The sequence below is a fragment of the Camelus ferus genome, chromosome 20 (genome assembly GCF_009834535.1).
Source record: "Camelus ferus isolate YT-003-E chromosome 20, BCGSAC_Cfer_1.0, whole genome shotgun sequence".
In the NCBI taxonomy this organism is placed as follows: domain Eukaryota; kingdom Metazoa; phylum Chordata; class Mammalia; order Artiodactyla; family Camelidae; genus Camelus; species Camelus ferus.
This window is the reverse complement of record NC_045715.1, coordinates 18,815,124-18,836,698: the sequence shown is the minus strand read 5'-3', so window position 1 is coordinate 18,836,698 and position 21,575 is coordinate 18,815,124. Positions and strand designations below refer to the sequence as shown.

The 21,575-nt window shown below is 41.0% G+C and overlaps 2 protein-coding genes across 5 annotated transcripts; both read right to left on the bottom strand.

The window, feature by feature from the left end:
• Positions 1–314: 314 nt before the first annotated feature.
• Positions 315–13,295, bottom strand: LOC106730563 (zinc finger and SCAN domain-containing protein 9-like). The gene is made up of 4 exons (XM_032463400.1): positions 11,608–13,295; positions 11,318–11,458; positions 6,029–6,176; positions 315–659 (listed from the first exon to the last, which is right to left on the bottom strand). Exons 2-4 carry the CDS (start codon positions 11,435–11,437, stop codon positions 352–354), a joined length of 576 nt encoding a protein of 191 aa, XP_032319291.1. The 5' UTR covers positions 11,438–11,458; positions 11,608–13,295; the 3' UTR covers positions 315–351.
• A 144-nt stretch (positions 13,296–13,439) lies between these two features.
• ZNF165 (zinc finger protein 165) lies at positions 13,440–20,994 on the bottom strand. 4 transcript variants are annotated; one of them, XM_032463364.1, is made up of 5 exons: positions 20,609–20,887; positions 18,244–18,284; positions 16,600–17,082; positions 16,160–16,298; positions 13,442–14,418 (listed from the first exon to the last, which is right to left on the bottom strand). In XM_032463364.1, the coding sequence occupies exons 3-5, from the start codon at positions 17,008–17,010 to the stop codon at positions 13,511–13,513; spliced, it is 1,458 nt and encodes a 485-aa protein (XP_032319255.1). In that variant the 5' UTR covers positions 17,011–17,082; positions 18,244–18,284; positions 20,609–20,887; the 3' UTR covers positions 13,442–13,510. The 4 variants fall into 4 exon arrangements, with proteins under 4 accessions (XP_006192075.1, XP_032319255.1, XP_032319254.1 ...); XM_006192013.3 differs by lacking the exons at positions 18,244–18,284; positions 20,609–20,887 and adding an exon at positions 20,922–20,994 and having other exon boundaries at positions 13,440–14,418; XM_032463363.1 differs by lacking the exon at positions 18,244–18,284.
• Between the last annotated feature and the right edge of the window lie 581 nt (positions 20,995–21,575).

The following is a 21,575-nucleotide window of genomic DNA, read 5'->3' as shown; positions in this document are numbered from 1 at the left end:
ACTGTGGATTCTCTGGTGATGGAAGAGGCCTGAGCTCTGGCTGAAGCGTTTCCCACACTCACGACACTGGTATGGCTTCTCTCCAGTAATGGACTCATTGCATCAGATGGGAGCTCAGACAGAAAGCTTTCCTGCAGTTGTTACACTGGTATGGTTTCTCTCCTGTGTGGGTCCTCTGGTGTCGCATAAGGCCTGAGCTGTAATGAAAAGCTTTCCCACACTCATTATACTGGAAAGATTTTTCTCCTGTGTGGGTCCTTGGATGCTGAACAAGGTGTGAACTGTAGTAAAAGGCTTTCCCACACTCATCACATTGATATGGTTTTAATTGGCTGTGTATTCACTGATGGTCTATAATTTGTGAACTCTGAAAGTTTTGCCACATACATGACATGAATAGGATGTCTCTCCAGTGTGGATTCTTTTATGACTAATGAGGCTTGAGTTTTGAATGAATTTTCTTCCACATTCATCACACTTATAGCTTCTCTTAGTTGAAGTGTTTCTGTGATATCTTTCTGTCCATCTTTCATATTCTTGGATTTCTCCACATTCAGGAACCTCTTCATTGATTTGGTGAGATAACTTTTCTTGGGATTTCATAGCTACAGCAAGCTCCTGCTTTTGAATCAATTCTTTGTCAATTCTGATCACATACTCTGAAATAAAAAGTACAGTATTCAAGTGTCATTGAAATACACAGGAAATAACACACAGGAAACACGTACTAGAAGTACACAGCTTAAGTATACCAACAAAATGGTTTTACAATATTGGAAGAGGAAATTAGGAGACGGCAAAGGAAGAGAGGACTAGTGGTGGCTGGACTGAAAGGGCATGATTCAAGCAAAGAGCGGAGAAAAATCACAGAGAATTAAGAGTGATCCAATGAACAAACATAAAAAATAACAGAAAAAGATCTAAGACAAGGATAGGTTCTCCAGGGGAGGCCAAAAGTTGAGTAAAGGGATAGACTGGGAGTTCAAAATTTGTAGATACTGACAGGCATGTGTAGAATAGATAAACAAGATTATACTGTGTAGCACAGGGAAATATATACAAGATCTTGTGGTAGCTCACAGAAAAAAAAAATGTGACTATGAATATACGTATGTTCATATATAACTGAAAAATTATGCTCTACACTGGAATTTGACACAACATTGTAAAATGACTATAACTCAATAAGAAATGTTATAAAAAATATACACTGCAGACTAATCAAAATGGAACTATAGAAAATATTCAAGTAACCTACAGATTGGCCAGGAAGCTAAAACAGAGGAACAACAACAACAACAACAACAACAACAACAACAACAACAACAACAAAAAGAAAAACAGAAGAAACAAGAAGAAAACAAATGATAAAATAGCAAGCTTAAGCTGTATCAATAATTATGTTATATAAATCAATGCAACAGAATAATCCAGAATAACCCCAGGATATATTCACACAAGTATGATCAATGATTTTTCACAAAGGTGTAAAAGCAATTCAGTATAGAAAGGACAGTCTTTTCCACAAATGGTGCTGAAACAATTGGATAACTGCATATTAAAGATATAAAGCTCTTGTGGAATAAATGTATTACAAAAAAAAAAAGGTTGAGTAGAGAGGGATGAAAGAGTAGGAACTTGGGAGGAGCAAAAGGAGACAGGAAGCCAGCGGTAGCAGGAACCACATTGGAGCCATGAAACAGCTCTGTGCAGGTTCCTCTGAAGGCCTCTGGGAATACTGAAAGATGAGACACCAGCCACAGAGAAGTATCACATTTCCAAATATGCAGGACAAAGAGATTCTAGTCTAGACACATGGGGGAGAAAAGGATTTTATCATATGGAGACAGACAGAAATTGCTTTACCTGCAAAGACATTACTATTCTTGCAAAGGAGAACACTAGGAATCTGACAAACCTGAAGCTACACTCTGTGGGTCATTCGAGACTTACCAGGAAAACAGTACTAACACAGAGAAGGTGCTCACCAGACCCTATACTCCCATCTGTTCTTACTCAAGGAAAGCACGATCCCATAACCCCTCTGCCTCTCTTTGGTACAAAGCTTCCTTTGAGCAGACTCCCAACACCCTGCACTCCTCCAGGGTGGGAGATGTGGCCACTCCTGCAGTGGTCTATAGTTTCTGGAAAAAAGATCTTAAATGGGGGGGGGGGGGAAGGAAAAGACAACTGTGGAGACAGTTGAAGATCTAGGGTGCAGTACGAGTCAGGCCTAACTCTAAGCAGAAGTACGGGGCTGACTGTGCCCAAATGGGTTGCCTAAAGAGACTCTGGGATGAGGGAAGAAACTCACTGGCAACCTCTCTGAGAAAAGTGACAGCCACTTCTGGTCCTGGAGGTCCCATCCTGTGAAGGGCAGAAACCCAGGGAATAAGGCAGCGCCAAGAAAGAATGTTGCCAAGAGTGAGTTAAACCTTTCCTCAGGGTCTCCTTTTAGGATAGGAACCCATGATAATTTCCTCACCAAACCAGCTTGCAATGGTTAAAAAACCCCTATTGTTAGTGGTTTATAGAAGGCTATTGTAAAGTGTTTGGGCACTTCAAAACTTTATGTTATAGCTACCTTAGATATATCTGTGTGGAATTTAAAGGCAAATTAAATAAAGAGACTCATTTAGGTAAGAACATAGTCTTTCAGAGCCATTAGGAAATACAAAATGGCTACTGCACATGGGCTGCAGTACATTTAATAGAACTAAAATTGCACATTTAATAGAACTAAAATCCCTATCAGCCTGAGGAGAAAATTTATGGATTAGTGTAAAAAAGCACAGCATAGAAACTCACTTTCTAACGGACTAGAAAAGGTTGGGGAACACGGGGTACTTCTAGTCAAGATGGCACAGTGAGTTGACACTTCAGCTCCAAATACATTGAGTAATAAACAAAAACAAAAACCTAAAAACATATCTGCTAAAAAATAAGATAAACATCTCTGTGGACCAGAAAGGAAAGAAAAGTGCACAATGGTCACTACAGTTGAAGCTGTGGGCCTGCTGGGCTTCCAGCCATGACTGAAATTTTAGCCCCAGAGGAAAATGGGGGCCTAAAAGTGCTCCATGAAAGGAGGGACTAGCACCAGCTCAGGGCTTGATGCCAGAGGCTGGGTGGGACTCACAGACACACACACACAGACACAGACAGACACAGAGAAAGATACAACTCTGTGACCAAGAACCTTGTCAAGCTACCTGGTAGCCTGTGACTACATTGGTGATAACTGTGCTGCGACATGAAACAGGAGCCCAAAAACTCAGTTCCAGGGGGCCAGGTTAACAGTAACAACTGAATAGCTAAACACGGAAGGAGACAGTAAAACAAATCAGGAAGAACTCAAAACGAGCCTAGTAATGAACATTTCAAAGCACATGAATCGTAGAAAACAAACTTACGGTTACCAGGGGGGAATGGGGGTGAGGAGGGATAAACTGGGAGTTCAAGATTTGCAGATACTAACTATTATATATAAAATAGATAAACAACAAGTTTTTACTGTACAATACAGGGAACTATATTCAACGTCTTGTAGTAACCTATAATCAAAAAGAATATGAAAATGAATATATGTATGCATATGTATGACTGAAACATTATGCTGTACACTAGAAATTGACACAATGTTGTAAACTGACTATATCTCAACTAAAAAAAAGAAAGAAAGAAAAATGAGGCTCATTTAAAAAAAAAACACACATGAATCAGATGCTAGGAAAGATGGTTAACAAAATCGTTTGGAACATGAATTCAATCCAGATGAAATTATTTTCATCAAAAATCCTGAAAAAAATTAGGAGAATAAAGATACCTGAAAGGTAAATGATGACATACCATCCATGGCAAATAAACATGGAATTATGAAATAAAATAAATAAAAATGAAGCAAGGATATCTGATATAAAAGCTGAATAGAAATTTTAGAAACTGATAACTTAGAGATAGAATAAACTAGATGATAATAGAAGAGGAATCCACTAGGACCTCTTACAGAGAGACAAGGACGTACAATATGTGAACAAGCAGCTAAATGAAATGAATAGATTAATAAGCATATTCTACTCAGTGTCTTCTGGTAGGTCCAGAAGAAGGTAATATAAGGAATTTTAAAAAAGCAGCACAACTTAAAGAACTAATAGTTGAGAATTTCCCCAGAATTGAAGAAAAACATGAGTTCTTAGAGCAAAAGTGCACTGATAGATCAAGAAAGATGAACAAAAAATATAACCCTATCAGGACACACTTTTTCATGAAAATTCAGATTATAAAGGTTAAGAGTACATCTAAAAGCCACTAATGAGAAAAGATAGAATCCCTAAAAAAATTTTAAAAGGCAAGAAGATGGTAACCTTTTAACAGCAAACAATAGAAGCTAGAAGATAGTGAAGTAGTATCTTCAAAATGCTGAGGGAAAAAAATTTGTCAATTAGAATTTTACCCTAGCTAAACCATAATTAAAAAGGGAGGGCAAAATAAGGATAAGATATGCAAAGACTAAGCCTACTACCCAGAGAACCTTGCTACAGTAAAATATATAAAGGATGAACTTCAACAAGAGTGACTCCAGAGGTGCTGGTATACAAGAAGAGCGGCTCAGAGAGGGTACAGCTCAGTGATAGAGTGTGTGCTTAGCATGCACAAGGTCCTGCGTTCAATCCCAATGCACCTCCATTAAAGATAAATACGTAAGTAGGCCTAATTACCTATCCCCCCAAAAACAAAGAAATTTTAAAAAGTATCAGAAATTGATAAAACGTGTCAAAAAACCTAACAAAAAAATCTATTTTACATTTAAAAAGAAACTGTTTACTAAGAGTGACCAACTATAATCAGCGGAAGGAGCTTCAGACAAGTGAAGTGGTTTTACAACACGCTACATGTTATGACAGAGGTATGCACGAGACGCATCGCATAACTCAAATATGTGGGACGTTATCAAGAAAGGCTTCCTGAAGCAGGTGACAGCTGAGTTGAGTCTTGAAGAACAGCTATGAGTTGGTTTGGCATTAGAGTGGAGAAGGGGTGGTTATAGGTGGTGTTTTGAGTTCAACAAGGTGGTGATGTGTGCGCATGTGCGGCAGTGGGGTATAGGGTGGGAGGGGGCTGGGAGAATGTTGAGCATATTAGCAAAAAACAAATATATCGTGGGTCTGATAGCATAAGAAGAAAGAAGCATTGAGAGGGAAAAAAAGGGCTGTAGGACTAGAAATCTCCATGTGACTGAAGAACTGAATAGTGGGACAGAGAGCGCTAGAAGAAGAGCGAGTATGAGGAACACCCTTCCTGATGCTCGCTACCCAGTGAAATGCTACCCATTTTTTTAATGACCCAATTCAAACCCCGGCCACTCTGCAACCAGCAAGGCCTGAAGAGATAGATTTCTCCTTGCCAGAACCATGATCTCTAATTTGGCACATAATCATTCACCATCTCAAATCAATAGCTATCTTTTTATGGAGACTTAATAACCCCTTTAGGGCAGGGGTCCTCCCAGAACCCTGAGCTAGGCTTACAAAGTGAAAGGTAAAGACTTACTGACTTCTTAACAGGACCCACAAAGCCCTCATGTTCTGGCCCCTGACCATCTTCTCTTTGCTACTCTACTCTGTCTCTCCACTTTCCAGTCACACTAGCTGTCATTCAAACCCACCAATTTCTTTCCCATTTAATTTTCCATGTGCTCTTTTGGCCTGGAATGCTTTCCCCCTCTATTGTTCACTTGTTTAATTCCTACTCCGCTTTTAGGATTCAGATACCATGTTACTTCCTCAAAGAGGCCTTCTCTGATCTCTCCCAATCTATCATGGCATATTTCTTTGTGACTTTATTTGTTAATGCCTCTGTCACCAGACTATTATAAGCACCAGCTTACCAAAGATCATGTCCACTTTTCACTATCCCCAGAGCCTTGCACAGTGCCTGGCACATAATAAGTAGTCAATATACGTCTGCTGAATGATGAAAAATTCTAAGGTCTCCAGAGGAGCCACATGACCTAAGTGTCAACACTAACCACAATCCTGTTGGTGTTGAGGGTCCTGAGATTCACCCTTCAGCTGGATCTCCGTGGGTTGAGGCTGGGGATATGTTGCTTCCTTAGGTGGATCCAGAGGTACTGATGTCTCAGAAAGCACTTCCTGTGCACAGGCCTGGGTTGAAACCTGAGGACAAGGAGGCTCACTTAGGCATCTGAAGGGCCTACAGAGTAAATGATCCCCCGAGAACCCACAAAGGACCAGCCTGGGCCCCCTCCCAACTCTCCCCTCACTGAACAGAGGGCCTTTTCCTACCTGCTGGCCTGGTTCATCCAGCTCCCTCTCCAGATCTTCCAGCACGGCCACTGCCTCCTACCTGCTGTCTGGATGATGCTCCTGTACCCAGGCCTGGAGCTCCCTGGGCAGGATGGTCAGGAAGTGCTCCAGCACCAGCAAGTCTAACATCTGCTCCTTGGTGTGTATCTCAGGCTTTAACCATTCACAGCAGAACAGCCAGAGCTGGCCCAAGGCCTCACAGGGCCCAGGGATCTCCTTGTAGCAGAACTGTCAGAAACACTGGCGGAATAACTCCTGGTTGTTTCAACTGCTCCCTTTTGGGCCAGATCGCTGACCCCTGGCAGGCCCCTTTTTATTACTTACTATGAAGAGCTCCTTTGGCTCTTCAGGAACTTTTGGAAGGAAAACAGCAGCCATTCCCACTCCAGTGGGCCAAGAAGAGGACTGCTGCTATGAGCGTTACCTTTTAGGGTGTACTCCTAAGGTTACAGAAACCACAGTTTAAAAAAAATATATATGTATACATACATATCAAGCGAATTCAATATTTGAGCTCATACACTAAGTCTAATCTTTCTGTTTTAGAAGAAAAAGGAGGCTCAACCCAAATTAAAGAGAATTCAATGAAGAATTTTTTTTTTTTTAATGTAAGGCAATTGAAACGTTTTTCCAAGTAGGAGAAGGGATGTTTGACCAGAGACAGCATTTTGGACAATAACGGGAATATTGTTGGATGCTTGCTTCCTCCAGATAACACCAAAGTATCAGTTGATAAGGCCAAGCCAAGTTTATTCTTATGAGCACTAGAGAGCACTACTTGGACAGAGTCTTACTAGGATCTCCTAGGGAAGAAGGCAAAGTCAGGATATTTATGAGGTTTGGGGGGTTTAAAGCAGATCTTTCAAAGCAGGATAAGGATTGGGCAAGGATCATGCTGCAGTAGTTTAGGACTGAGGGACACAGCAAGGTGAAGGTTTTGAGTTGAAGATTTCAAAAACTCTGGTCCTATCCATTGAAAGCTGAAGAGCTTGATGTTCCCATTAATGGACTGAGGGGCAAGTTCTTGAAAGAAATATAATTATTTGCAACTTTTGTCTTCCAGGGCAAGAATTTCCTAGAATAGTAAAGTTATGTTACTAAAGAAGTTGACTAGTGGGGTCATATTTAGGGAAGACTATCGAATAGTAAAATCATGTTAGTGTGGGTACGAGGCTGTGTGAGTGTAGATGATTCCAGTTTTCCATGTAATTGCAGACTTAAGCAGGGCCGATGGGTTTAAGGAGACGTGGACTACCATCTGACTAGCATGTGGGCAGTGGTTAAGGGCCTAGGCTGTGGATTCCAAAAGACCTGGGCTTGACTCCTGTCATATTTTCTTATGTGTGGTGGCTTAACATCTGTAAACTTCTATTCTTCCCCTTTGTAAAAATATCTTAGAGCTTTTAAAACCTTTTTATTTTGAAATAATTTTAAACCCGCAGAAAATTTCCAAAACAGGTACAGAACAATCCCTATAACCTCACCCTAATGGTAACATTTTACATAATCACAGCCATTACAAAACCAGGAAAATAATATTGTTACAATGTGATGAACTAAACAGCTGCCCTTATTACATAGGTTTGTTTTGAAAATAACCATGGAAAGCATTAAATTCAGTGCCTGGCACTTAGTAATACCTCGGTTAAACGGCTGCAGTTACGATTGTGACCTGGTCATTCAGGAGTTGACTCCAGGGACCACTCAGGTACACTTCCTAGGTTTCCAGGCACAGAATGTAGGACCAGGCAAGGAAGCCCTCTAGTGCCTTCTCTGCGCCTAGCATCTGTTACTCACCGGGCATCTTTCAGAAACACCTTCACTTTCCCAGTAAAGATTAATTCAGGGTATTTTAGAGGGGGCTTGGACAAAGAGTATTTCAGGAGTCATTCAGAATAAAGGAAATGGGGCCACTTCTACATGTCTTCCACTAGTTTAGATCTTCGAAAGAGTAAGACAATATAGTGAGTTACCAGCCAGACTAGAAACCCCTTTCCAATTTATCCTGTAACATAAACCACACTGGCACATCACCGTGACCAACCACAAGTCCCAGGCTCCAGAAGTGTTGGCTGTCTGTGTCCTCTAAGCACAAGCACCCGGCAGACCACAAAAGGCTTCCAGGAGTAGGTGACCGTGTTGGACAAACAGATGGTCTGCACAGAACTACTTGATCAGCACCAGTGACCCAGGAGTCTCAGTCTCAGAAAAGTTCTGGGGTGCCAGCCAGGAGCTGGGCGGGCTCATGTGGGGTCTGTACTGGCTCTTCCAGCGCTGGCTGAGCAAGGGTGGCTCCCCTTACCTGCACCCGGGAGATCTGGGGTCTAGAGCATCACTTCTTCATTCCCATTAACCTACCTGAGTCCTCTCGCCCTCCTGCCAACCTGCCTCCCTGGCCAGCATCCCCCATCCGTCCTGACCTCTGTCAACCTGAATATATTTACCAGGCAGACACATCGCTCAATTAGAATATGTCCGCAGTATTCCCATCAGTACAGTCTTGCATAAATGACCCACAAGGAGAGGAAGGGAAAGGAGGAGGATTAAGGCACACAATGATGAGCACTGTGCCGTGCATTCTACTTACAACCCGGAAACATGCAAAAAGTTATGTGACCTGCCCAAGTCTGCACAACCCAGGGACAGGATGCATCCCACGCACGTGTGACCCAGATCTGCCCTGGGATCCCTACAGCTTGGCCACAGGGAGTGCCACACTGCCAGAGGCCACCAGTTAAAATGACATGTATAGGAGTCTTACACAGAGTGGCCATTCGTTTGTTCCACGATAAAGTTTAGCTGCTGAGTGAGTGGTACAGAATGAGTGCTTCAAAACTTCTTTGGCAGACAACACAAAAGGTTCCTTAAAGAAAATTAGAACCCCAGGCAGAGAATAGAGTCTTCTGGAAAAATTTAACTGTTGAGGGGCTGTAGTATATAAAGGATGCTTCCACTTGGCAGGCTTTTATAGTTGGTGAATGGAGTGGGAAATGGATGTTGGGGAAAATTTTTTCCCTTCTAGGTTCTTTGGTTGGTCTAATAATTAAAATGGACGTAAAACAGATTATCAGGAGAAAAACAAACTTAATTTTGTATGTATAGGAGCCACGTTGTTGCAAATGGCAGAATTTTCTTCTTTTTTATTTAAGACTTTTTACATTTCAGAAAACAAACAAAACTTGGGTTTATAATAAAGTATGTTTGAAGCTGAGAAATTCATGAAAAGGATAAGGAAGGGTCATTTAAAATGCATTTTTTTGTATAACATGAATTTAAAATTGTATTTATTATTAATCTAAAAGTTAATAATCATGATATATGCATAGTGAGTCTTGGAAAAATATGTTTCATGTCAGGGTGAATCCATTTCAAGATACTGACATTTAAAATACAGTTCTGTTTGTATTTTTAAAAATTCAGATATAATTGACAGCATTGTGTAAGTTTTTTTGATAATAGCCATTCTAACAGGTATGAGGTGATAGTTCACTGGGGTTTTGATTTGCATTTTCCTTATGATTAGTGAGGCTGAGCATCTTTATATGTATCTCTTGGTCATTTTTGTGTCTTCTTTGGAAAAAATACCCAGTCGGTTTTTCTGCCCATTTTTAACTGGTTCTTCAGTCAAAAATCTAATAATTTTTCCAGATAAAACTGTAATTCAAAAAGACACATGCAACCCAATGTTCGCAGAAACATTATTTACAATAGCAAAGACATAGAAACAACCTTAAATGTCCATCAACAGATGAATGGATAAAGAATATGTGATATATACATACATACATATATATATAGAATGGAACATTACTCAGCCATAAAAAGAATGAAATAATGCCATTTGCAGTAACATGGATGGACCTAGAGATTATCATATTAAGTGAAGAAAGTCAGACAGAGAAAGACAAATATCATATGATGTCCCTTATATGTGAAATTTGAAAAAAAGATAAAAATTTTATTTATAAACCAGAAATAGACTCATGGACACACAAAACAAACTGTGGTAACCAGGGTGGAAAGTGAGGGAGGGATAGATTAGGAGTTTGGGATTAACAGATACACATTACTTTATATAAAATAGATAAACAACAAGGGCCTACTTATATAGCACAGGGAACTATATTCAATTTCTTGTAATGAGCTGTAATGGGAAAGAATCTGAAAAATATATATATGTATAACTGAATCATTTTGCTGTATACCAGAAACTAACACTGTAAATCGACTACACTTCAATAAAAAATAAGAATTAAAACAATCTAATTATTTTGTCTATCCAAGCAGACAACTATGAAGGACCTACTTACCTTCCCTGTTCATAATCTCTGTGAGAAAGGTTTGTAATCATATAATGAGAACTGAAGAAGGGCCCTTTTTCAATTGGAGGCAGTACTGAAGAGGCAGATCTAAGAGATATTTTAGAATCATTTGTGACCCTTTAAGACAACAGGGACTAAAGGAAAAATAAAAAACTCAAACAAGATTTAGATGAATCTGGAAGATCAGGTAGATGATATGGCTTCTATTACAAGGGAACAGGAAAGAGGGTACAAAATGGCTTTAGGTGATCCAGGGGATTCTGAAAAGATAATTTTAAAACAAATGAGTAAGTTTACTTTATAGAACGAGCACTAAATGTACAGCAGTGGTTAGGCTATGAAATTATACATGATGAAAATACAAGATTTAAATAAAGGTAAATTTTATTTTATGAGAGCATTCTGGAATAGGTTTCTAAATGAAGTTAGGAAAGCTGCTGCACAGCTTCTCACTGGCACTGATAACAGGGAGGACAGCACTGCAATATTCAGCATCATGTCCTTTGCTGGTGCGACCCAAGCTAAAATGCAATATTTGAGAGGATGTATATTCAGTCTGATTCAGCATGGCGCTGCTGATGTCTGAGGTGTTCCTAATGCTGTTCCACCTGGATAGCTGGCAGAGCTTTCCACCACTCCCTTTCCCTCAAGATGGATTCAGATGCTCACCTTGCTCAGGAATGACCTGGAATTCTGCATATTCCCATTGAACTGTCTTTTCACGGTCTGGAAGGGAAGAGCTGGTGGCTCCTGTGCTGCTTGATGAGGAAACCTGGAATGCACTCCCATTACACAGGTATGGGCTACAACCTGGAAACAAGATATGGTCGGGATTATGAAAGACTCAATGAATACCTTAGAAAGACACCTTAGGGAACAGTTCTCAGGGCACAGAATAGAGAAGGAATGTGAACAGTCTTGTCCCACCCTCAAGAGAAAGTAGAAACAGACTAATATACCTGGTCAGGTTGAGTAGAGACTGAAGCTCTGTAACCTTGTTCCCATGGTTGTATCAATGCTTCTCTCTCTGGCTAGGACCTTCATTCCCGAACATTCCCCCATTTGATCACACCTGCTGTCCTGTTACATCAAGTTGGCTCTCCAAATTCTCCAACATGATCACTGCTTCCTCTCCATTCTTTGGCTGATGTGCTAACACCAGGCCTGGAGTTCCTCAGGCAGGATGGTCAGGAACTGCTCCAGCACCAGCAGCTCCAGGATTTGCTCCTTGGCGTGGCAAAGTTCCCAGAGTTGGTGCAGAGCCTCACAGGGTCCAGGTGTCTCCAGGTAACCGAAATTCCTAAAGTTCTGACTAGCAGCTACCTCCTGGTTGTTGGAGGTCTTCCCAAGTACCCCATATTTGTGGCCCCAAGTGTTGTCCTTCTCTTTTACTGTCAGGAGACTTTTTGGTTCCCTTTGAGATTTACTAGCCAAAGTTGTGGCCAATATGGGCTATAACGGTTTCAGTAAGCTCTCACTTCATGGGTTGGGGTGACAAAATTCACCAGAATTGTCAGTTTTTCCTTTTGAATTAATATTTCAGTGGTTCATTCAGTGAGTTTCAAGATGACTAGTCTTTAATTTCAGTTAAGGTTTCCAGTAACATTTGGCATTTCTCTAGGTTAAAAATAACTTATTTTGCCTTCAGAATGACTCCAACAAATCACCCCCAAGGACTTTTGTAGTTCAAGGTCACTGGGAAGCAAACACTAAGACATTTTTAATAAAGCCTCTTAGTGGAAAATTGTGTGCATTAGATGATCATGCTTCTAGTATGGAGGTTCTGCTCCTAGCTAGAGAGTTTTCATACAGAAACATTATACACTGTGGAATATTTAGGCCTTAAATAGCTTTCATTTTTCACATCAGTGCAAGTGTTTCTTAACAAACAGGTAAAACGAGTAACGCAAGATTCACCCTCATAGCATGAAATCACTGCAAGAGTTCCAACTTGTTGCAGATCCCTTTCCACTCTTCTCTCATGAGAAGAGAGTTTCATGACCTTTATTTTTAGTATCAATTCCCTCAGCCTTCTTTCACCATTGTCAGTAGCCAGAGAACCCTATTTCCGTTAAGAGAGATTCCCAGAACTACAGTTTCTATCTGCCCACCTCAGGAAGGTGCCAAAAATGCCCCACAGCATACATGGCAGTAAAATCCTGGTTAAACTTCTGTGTCCATCTCCTCCAAATTCTGACATTCAGTTCAACTTGAGTATCTTTCCTTACCTCTAACCCCAGCTCTTGACTAGTTTACTTCTACTCTCCTCCTGTCTTACTCCAATCTTTGGGTTATGGCCTCTTGCCCCGAATGCTCTTCTGGTTATGTGTACTTCCCGGCATGACCTCTGGACAGATTTTGGCCTACATACTGGAATGCCACCATTGCATATGTCCTCTTGTCTGGTATGACTTCATTTTCTTGTGTCTTCATTTTTTAAAGCAATGTTCCCAAAGCACTCATTGCTCAAGCTAATCAACTCCTGGGCCTAACCTACCTCCTTCTGTGGAGAATTGTTAACTAGGGTTGATGATCAGTCTCTTTACCTGAATCTTCCTCCCCCTACACTGTATCATGGTTATTTCACAAGAGTCCTTTTTTATGTTTCCATTCTACAGATTAACTTATTTACTAGCCTCTCCAAATTTCTCTGATTTGACTTTAACAGTCAGTGGCAGAGGCACATTCCCAGTCTCAAAGAAAGCAGACACACAGAGGTGAAGACCATACGGACCATACGCAGAACAGCAAACCTGAGAATGAGAGAATAAAGAGACATTGGTCTTTCACTCATTCATCTCACCCAATATTTTTTATTCAGTGTTTTTTATATTTTGCTATTTCCATGTGAATTTAAGTTTTTTACATTAAGAGGTTTTCCCTCTTGTGAATTCTCTGGTGTTGACTAAGGTGTGAGCTCTGACTGAAGGCTCTCCCACACTCAGCGCACTCATAGGGTTTCTCTCCAGTGTGGATTCTCAGGTGTCGAATAAGGTGTGAGCTCACTCTGAAGGCTTTCCCACATTCACTACATTCATAGGGTTTCTCTCTGGTGTGAATTCTCTGATGTAGGATAAGATGTGAGTTCAGGCTGAATGCTCTCCCACATTCTTTGCATTCAAAGGGTCTTTCCCCAGTATGAATTCTCTGGTGTCTAATAAGATCTGAGCTCCCCCCAAAGCCTTTCCCACACTCACTACATTCATAGGGTCTCTCTCCAGTATGGATTCTCTGATGCCTAATAAGCTTTGAGCTGTGTCTGAAAGCTTTCCCACATTCTTTACACTGATGGGTTTTCTCTCCACTGAAAACTGCTGCATGTTTAATAAGGCTTGGGCTCTTGAGAGACTTTCCATATTGGTGGTTTTTTTCTCCAGTATAAATTCTTTGATGCTTAATAAAATCTGAATTCCATTTGAAACTTTGGTCATAGGTACTGTTTTTATAAGATTTCTGGTGTGTAAATTCATTTGAGTGCAGATTTAGGCTTCTCTCACATCCATCATGGCTCATTATTTCACCTGTAAGTGTATTTTTGTGGGTGAGGATTTTACTAAAACCTCCATCTTGAGCAGACGGTGATCTCTGAGACTCCCCTGGTTCTTTTTCCCGTTGCCTCTTTATCCTGCCTGCAGGCTTACAGACGTCTTGAGGCTCAGCAGATCCTTCTGACACAAATCCTGAAATTCTCCCTGATATAATTCTCTGTGATTCCATTTTTTCATAAATGTCCAGCTTCGGCATGGATCCACTGGTTTCACTCTCATTATCTAAAAAGTGATGAAAAAATAAAGTGGTAAATACCTGTTTGCTGAACTGGAAGAAAAGAAAAATTTGAGGTACCCCCAAGATAGTTAAATGTTGGTACTTCATTTGGCCACTCTAAAACTGTGGCCTTTCAAATGAGAGGAGTAGTGGACAAGGACAAAAAAGAAAAACTGGTAAAAGAAAGTAATGTATGCAGTGGTTGGCAGAGAGAGGAAACAGACATCTGAGGATGAGCAGATACAATAGAAAACATTAGGAAGAGGGTCACCACCTGCAAGAATGGAGGTGGGGGTGGGGAACAAAGAAAAGAGAAAGAACTATGCAATGTGACTGAGAAGGATCTTGGGGAAGTTTAGGTCTATGATACATTTCTAGTCTTAGGTTCAGAGGCTGAAAGGGAGGCACCATCTCAAAGAAAGCAGATGAGGACACAGATGCACTGAGCAAAGTCAAGCTATAATGACTCTGACCTCAGAAGGATAAACTCCCATCCGTCTATCCCTCCAATCCATCTTGGAAAGATGGATTTCATTTCTTCTTCATCCTCCATGGATAATCAAATTCTATCATCACTTTTTGCTAAATGTCCCCCATATACACCTCTTTCTTTACATTTCTGTTACTATCTAACCTCACCACTTTCTGTTTAGATAACTGCAACAGCCTCCTTGCTGTTTTGACTCTGAACTATTCGTCTTTCGAGTCATTCTAAATACCCTTACCAGACTAATTGCCATTAGCCCTGTCATCCTCTTACACCCTACTCAGAAACCTTTAATTTCTTCTAAAACACATCTGAACTCTTCTGATGGTTTCCAGGACCCATTTATAATCTAGTCCTCACAATTCCTACCTTTTAGCTCATCAATCTATAGTGTGCTCATGAGTCTGTATTATTCTGGTATCAGGCAGCCCCTCTTGGTTACAGGGTTTCCTTCGTCTAGAATAAGCTAGGACAGGAAATTAGAGGATTAGGGGATTGGGCAGTGCTGGTCTTTGGGTGGGGGAAGTTTACAATTTTAGATGGGGTGGATAGAAATGTTTCTAGAACAAACTTGAAAGTAGAATTTGGGTACTTAAAAAAATTACTGTAATTCATTCTTGGGTTTATTTTTGGACTGTCCATACTTAAAGTGATACTGAGCCCATGAACTTTTTTCAAATGATGAGCTCTGGAACAGCAATGAGGATTCCATGGAGGTTGTTATCAGAAGTATGGCCAACTTTCTATAAAAACATTGAGAGAGCTTTGTAAAACCAAAAGTAAAATATAAAAAGGCAACAATATGGGACTGGTTCTATGTGTCTGTTAATTATACTCTATTTCTGAGTTTATCATCACATATTTGCCTTTTTGTCAATCACTACATGTGCCTCTCTATTAATGTGTTTTGTTTCTGTGCATGTGTTTCTTCCCCTTTTGCTTTTTTTCTCAATCCCTGACATTTTCTCAACTCATTCATTTTCTTTCCTTTAATTTGCTCATAACATGAAAACATCCCATGTTTTGGAAATATTCTGGATAAAGAACAAATGAAAAAAATGGAGACATTCTGGATAAGATACAAAGTTACCTCTCTTCTTTTTTTTTAGTCGGCCAGTGACACATAGGAAAAAAATTCTCTACTTCTCATTAAGTAATAAAGGATAGGACCATCTACAGTTCCTAAGACTAGTGTGAGAAGGGAGGTTCACTGCCCCAGTTCTTCAGTGACATGAATTGCAGAGAATATGGCCCCTTACCACAGTCCAATAGGAGCTGGGGTTCTGAAGAACCATGAAGGTCCTTGGTGTCCACTGGCTGGAACTGGACACTAAGTGCTGGTCCAGGAGGTGCCACTTTTTTCCTGAATATTTCTTGTCCAGGTCCATGGACTGGAACCTGAGAAAAACAAAGTATATTTGGGCTTATGAGAGAATCCCTGTTGGAATGAAGCATCTTCCAAAAACAAACTGAAACTCCTGTAGTAATACAAAACTGGGGAAGGAAGAATTAAGTCTGACTCAGTTGTAAAATACAGTAGAGTACCAAACTATATGAAAGGAGGAAAGGAGACATAAAAGCACACTGAACTAAGAACTCCCACAGATCTCACTAGATATTCAATCTCAGGCCCTTTTTTTCCTCCCTTTGTGGCACTTCATCCACCCTGGAGGTCTTAGATCTCCCATCCCCTTTGTACCTGGAGTACTGCTTCATCAGTGCCTCTCTCTAAATCTTCCAGTATGGACACTGCCTCCTCTCCACTCTCTGGGTAATGTTCACGCACCCAAGTCTGCAGATCCCCAGGCAGGATGGTCAGGAACTGCTCCAGCACCAGCAGCTCCAGGATCTGCTCCTTGGTGTGGGTTTCTGGCTTCAGCCACTGACAGCAGAGCTCCCGGAGCCGGCTCAGTGCCTCGCGGGGCCCCGGGGAATCCTGGTAGCAGAACTGCCTGAACAGCTGCCGGCAGAGCTCCTGCCTGAGGGGATCACTTCTCTGTAAGCAAGTGTCCTGACTCCAGACAAAATCTTCCTCTTCTATCTTCACTATGAGAAGTCCTTCATCCTCCTGCAGGTCCTGAGCTGCAGCTTTCTTTGGCTCGGTTGTCATTTTGAGATAAAATCTATTATCTGAACCCTGCTTCTGTTTTGTGAAGGGCCTTTTTCAGTTTCAAGAGCTTTCCTGAGGGATAAAAAAAAATACTATTACTGTCTAGGAAGATGAAAGATCATATAAAAATAGTCATTCTCCATTATACAAAGATTTGCTGGGCATTTACTGTGTGTAAAAGCACTGAAGGCAGACGGGTATAGCTCAGTGGCAGAGCATAAGATCAGCATGCATGAGGTCCTGGGTTCAATCCCCAGTACCTTCATAAAAAAAAAAAAAAAAAGCACTGAAATACCTGCTTTGTGGTGCACAACTGTTACATAATTTCTACCTAAAATCAGCTTAAAATTTTATTTTAAAAATAAGATAATTTAAATTACAAACATTAAAGATAAGACAATATAAATATAAGGCAATACTAAAAGTTAACTTGTTACGTGCAATTAAGTTCTATGGTAGCCATAAAGAAAATCACAACCAAAAGAGAAAAATGACAGAAGTGCTTCATAAAGCTGGAGATGAAAGAGAGTATAGTAGGTTGCAATGGTAAGGAAAAGCTTAATTAAAAAAACTAACTTCTGACAAATGGATAGGATTTGACTAGGACGTGGGAGAGAGAGAAATAAGAAATTACAAGCAAGGAAACTGCTTGAGCAACTGGTTAACGGTAGGAACACTGAAGCCGGAAAGCAAAAAGAGAGAAGGTTTGTATAAGGAAATTATAGAGACAAAGGCCTTATTGAAGAAAGCCTTGAATGTCAGGTTCATGAATTCAGTCTATCTTTTAGGCACTGGGTAGCCAGTGAAAGCTTTTGAGCAGAATGACCTGACAAACTGCTTGTGCAGACTAAAAATTGTTCATTTCTAGGATGGATCACAATATGAAAAGATAGAAACTTACAGAAGCTACTATATTTTATAAGTGTGGGGAAAATACAAAGTTAGAATGTTAGGATTACATATAAATCTCTGAAATAATAAAATAGGGCAACTTTTCTTGAGAGCCAGAGGTTAACAATTTCAGTCAGTGTAACTAGCTTCATCCCCAAAAGTCTCAGAGAGGTTTCCTTTTGCCCTAACAGTTCCTTCTCTGCCTTCCTAGTTACATGGCTCAATCCATGTCCTGAACATTGAGGCCTATCATATCACCAATAAAGTATAACAAACCAGCACTGAGATTTGCTTATCAGTCTTCTGAGTCTTATTATTAGATAACAGTTCCGCAAGTCTTACCAGCTCTTGGGAATGGTCAGTCTGGTGTCTGAACTGAAAAACTGAAAAAAGGAATTTAGAGGTGAAGCCCTAGGGTACAATAGCAAAATGCAAGTATCAGTATCAACCTTTCAGGTCCTTCTACTAAACATTTCAGCAAGCTGACTACTGACGGTTGCACAGACATGTACTTTATCAAGAATCTTAACACAAGCAAAGTACTGGGCTAGAAGTTATATAGCAGTTGTTCCCAAGAAAGTGAATTCAGAGATGGGCTTACTGCCTAATCATCATGTGGGAACCTTGTTAGAAACAGATTCCTTGGCCTTGACCCTGGAGATGCTGACTCAGGTAGTGGGGTACACTGGATTTTCTGTATTCTGATGGACAGATAAAAGGAATTTAAAAAATAGTGTTTGAGGTTGCAAGGAGTTTGCAAAATGGTTGGAAAGAAATGACATAAAACACACATGGATGCAAAACATTTAAATAACAAAATCTATTTCACATGACACACACATTGAAAATGTTTGATAAATGTTGAAAGCTGAAGTACTAAACAAATTGTATGGTAGAGACATTGAGTATCTTAAGGTATCTGGGGTAAGGAGAGAATGTGTGTGTGTGTGTGTGTGTGTGTGTGTGCGCACGCGCCTGTGTGTGCAAATATTTCCTACAGGTGGTGGGGACAATAAAGGATGAGAAAGATCCAGAAAGGCAAATAAGAAGGGACAGCAAAGAGTTGAGGAAGTAGGAATGAAGAACAGATTGATGGTAAAATCAGCTTGCAGGGTATAACTGGAGTGACTAAGAATTTCACTTTCTCTGATAAGGAATTCATCAGCTCTACCAAGAGTTCCTGCAGTTCCCAACATATAATGTTTGTGGATACAACATTTATCATCTTGTATTATTTTTATTTGCTTGGCTTTTATTCCTCCATCAATTGACAGGGGATCCATGAGGTTAAGGACCATGCATTGTTAATATTTATATTTAAGTTCTCACATTTGTTGAATTACTGGATCAAAGTGGAAACTAGGAAATTTCGAGATGCTTTGTGTTTTGGGTATTTTCTATTTAAGATGGTAATGAGACATCCACTTAGAAAAACATTTCCAACAGATATTAAGAGATTGATGGAAAGGAGCTAGGAATGGAAATATAGATTTAGATGGAATCCATGGAAAGGGCAGTTGAAGATAAATATTTGGAATAATTCTCTAAGAGTATGAGATGAAGATCACAGGTTCAGACTCAACCTTGGAAAACAGTTTGAGTGGGTATACGTAAGAACAAAATTTAGCAATGATATAGGGGTAAATGAGGGGTTAGAGCTATGGTATATTGGTCTCAGCCCTTCATAATTTACTGGGACATTCGTTAGCTATAGAGATCTAATTTCACTTCTTGTTATGTTTCCTAGATGTGCTAAGTGCTTACCAGGTAGTGTCCTAATACTTTATGGATATTATCTCACTTAGCACAGGAAGATGGACAGTGAAGCAGACTTACAGAATCCACAATTCCTAGTTTCAACTTTAATTATCATGCTAAGTAGCTGGTTCTACAACATATGTTATCTCCCCAGATAGCTTAAAGTGCTGCCTCTAGGTGTTTCATCACTTCTCATCCACCTAAAACAGTCCACAATTCTAGATAAAATTATCTAGTTCTTAAGGATTTGATATATACTCCCTAAAGCTGGGTTTCAAATGTCTTAGTAACCTTAACCTAATAAACAGTTATTGAACATCTGGTGCCTTACAATCACTAAGTTTGAGGAGAGCTACAAAAATAGCTAAGCAGATATGTAAACAAATGCTATTAGAACAGAGAATAAAGAGTAATTAGTTATGTTGGGGAAGGTCGAGATTCTGTAAAGTGCGGGGTTCCTATTGGATGAGTAGTTTCCTGGTGTGTATGCTGCGGTAGGAGGAGGACAGGGGAAGGGTCTTGCTGGTGAAGGGATGGGAGCTAGGGGAAAGCCAGCACAGGTCACAGAGCAGAGCAGGGGATTTGAAGTGCTTGATGGGGGAGGCTCCCACAGCGCCTGTGTTTCTCACACTGAGGAACTTTCCAGGCTTACGACTGCCTGCTTTACTGTCTTGTTTCTTATTCTAGAAAGAGGGTAGGGGCTCAGTGTTGGTTTCATGGCATCCCGGATACACAGGCAATACTCACTAAATATTTGCTGTGTGTGTAAATTTCACGAGGATGCCAGAGCTGTCCCCACTTTTCCTACAAAATGTCGGGTTACTCCTCCCACGAGAAGCAGGCCTCGGGGGCGGACCCCAGGGCAGTTTCTTCTGGTAGAGAGCATCTGATCCTAGACAGACGCCAGTTTCTCTCGCCCCGCCCAACTGGGACAAGTCACTCCTCTTACCAGCGATCCCAGAATCTCTGCAAGCTGACGGCCCGCGGACCCCCCCAAACCACGCCCTCTCAGCGCTCAACGATGACGTCACGCGCGGCGGGGGTAACTATGGAAACCCTATCAACCCCTATCTCTTCACGAAATAGGCGGGCGCGAACGCTCTCCGAACGCCAAACCTAGTTCCACCTTCCCTTGGGATTCTTCTGAGGTCCTGCGTCCAGAGCGCCACAGGGCTGCTGAAATCCCAAGGGGAACATGATAGGGACTGGGTATCTGGAGGGGACAAAGGGCCGGACTCCTGGGTCCCCAGAACCGGACTCACCTCTCCCACAGGGCTGGTTTCGATCGGACACTTCCGGTGGAAGGACGGCGCTGCACTACCTCTCAAGGCTTCCTTCCTCAGAGACTTTTGAGGCTGCGCAGAAGGAGAAGGGCTGGCTTTGGACTGCGATTCCCAGAAGCCTTCGGGGTCTCCTCAGGCGCTCGGACTTCATTTCCCAGGCGTCTTCGCCACCGTCTTGCAGTTCTCAGAGCTGGAAGGAGGAGGCGTCTTGTCTCCCCTTTGTAGTAGTAAACTTGCCTCTTCTACTCCTATGGGGCCTCGTCCTTGACTTCAGTCTAGGGCAGTGAAATGGAAGCCCACGCAGCAGGGACGCAGCTCCAACTTCACCTTTGGGTTTCTAGGGAGATTTTTTCCCTGAACTCTTAATTTGTCCCCCAACCCGGATGGAACGCAGATGTACCTAACTGGATTAATCGTAACGCCTGGCTCAAGAAGTCTGTGCATGATCCTAAAGTGCCTCTAAGAACTAGAACACTGACAATAACTTTACTGCAACTCTGTCTTTTGTCTCCCTCCATACCTCCTGTAATCTGAGGTAATTACAAGTTTTGTGTTGCCTTATTAATTAAAAAGATAGTTCTGTTTGATACACACTCATGGCTAACCAGTATATGCTTTTAATTTTAGTTGTTT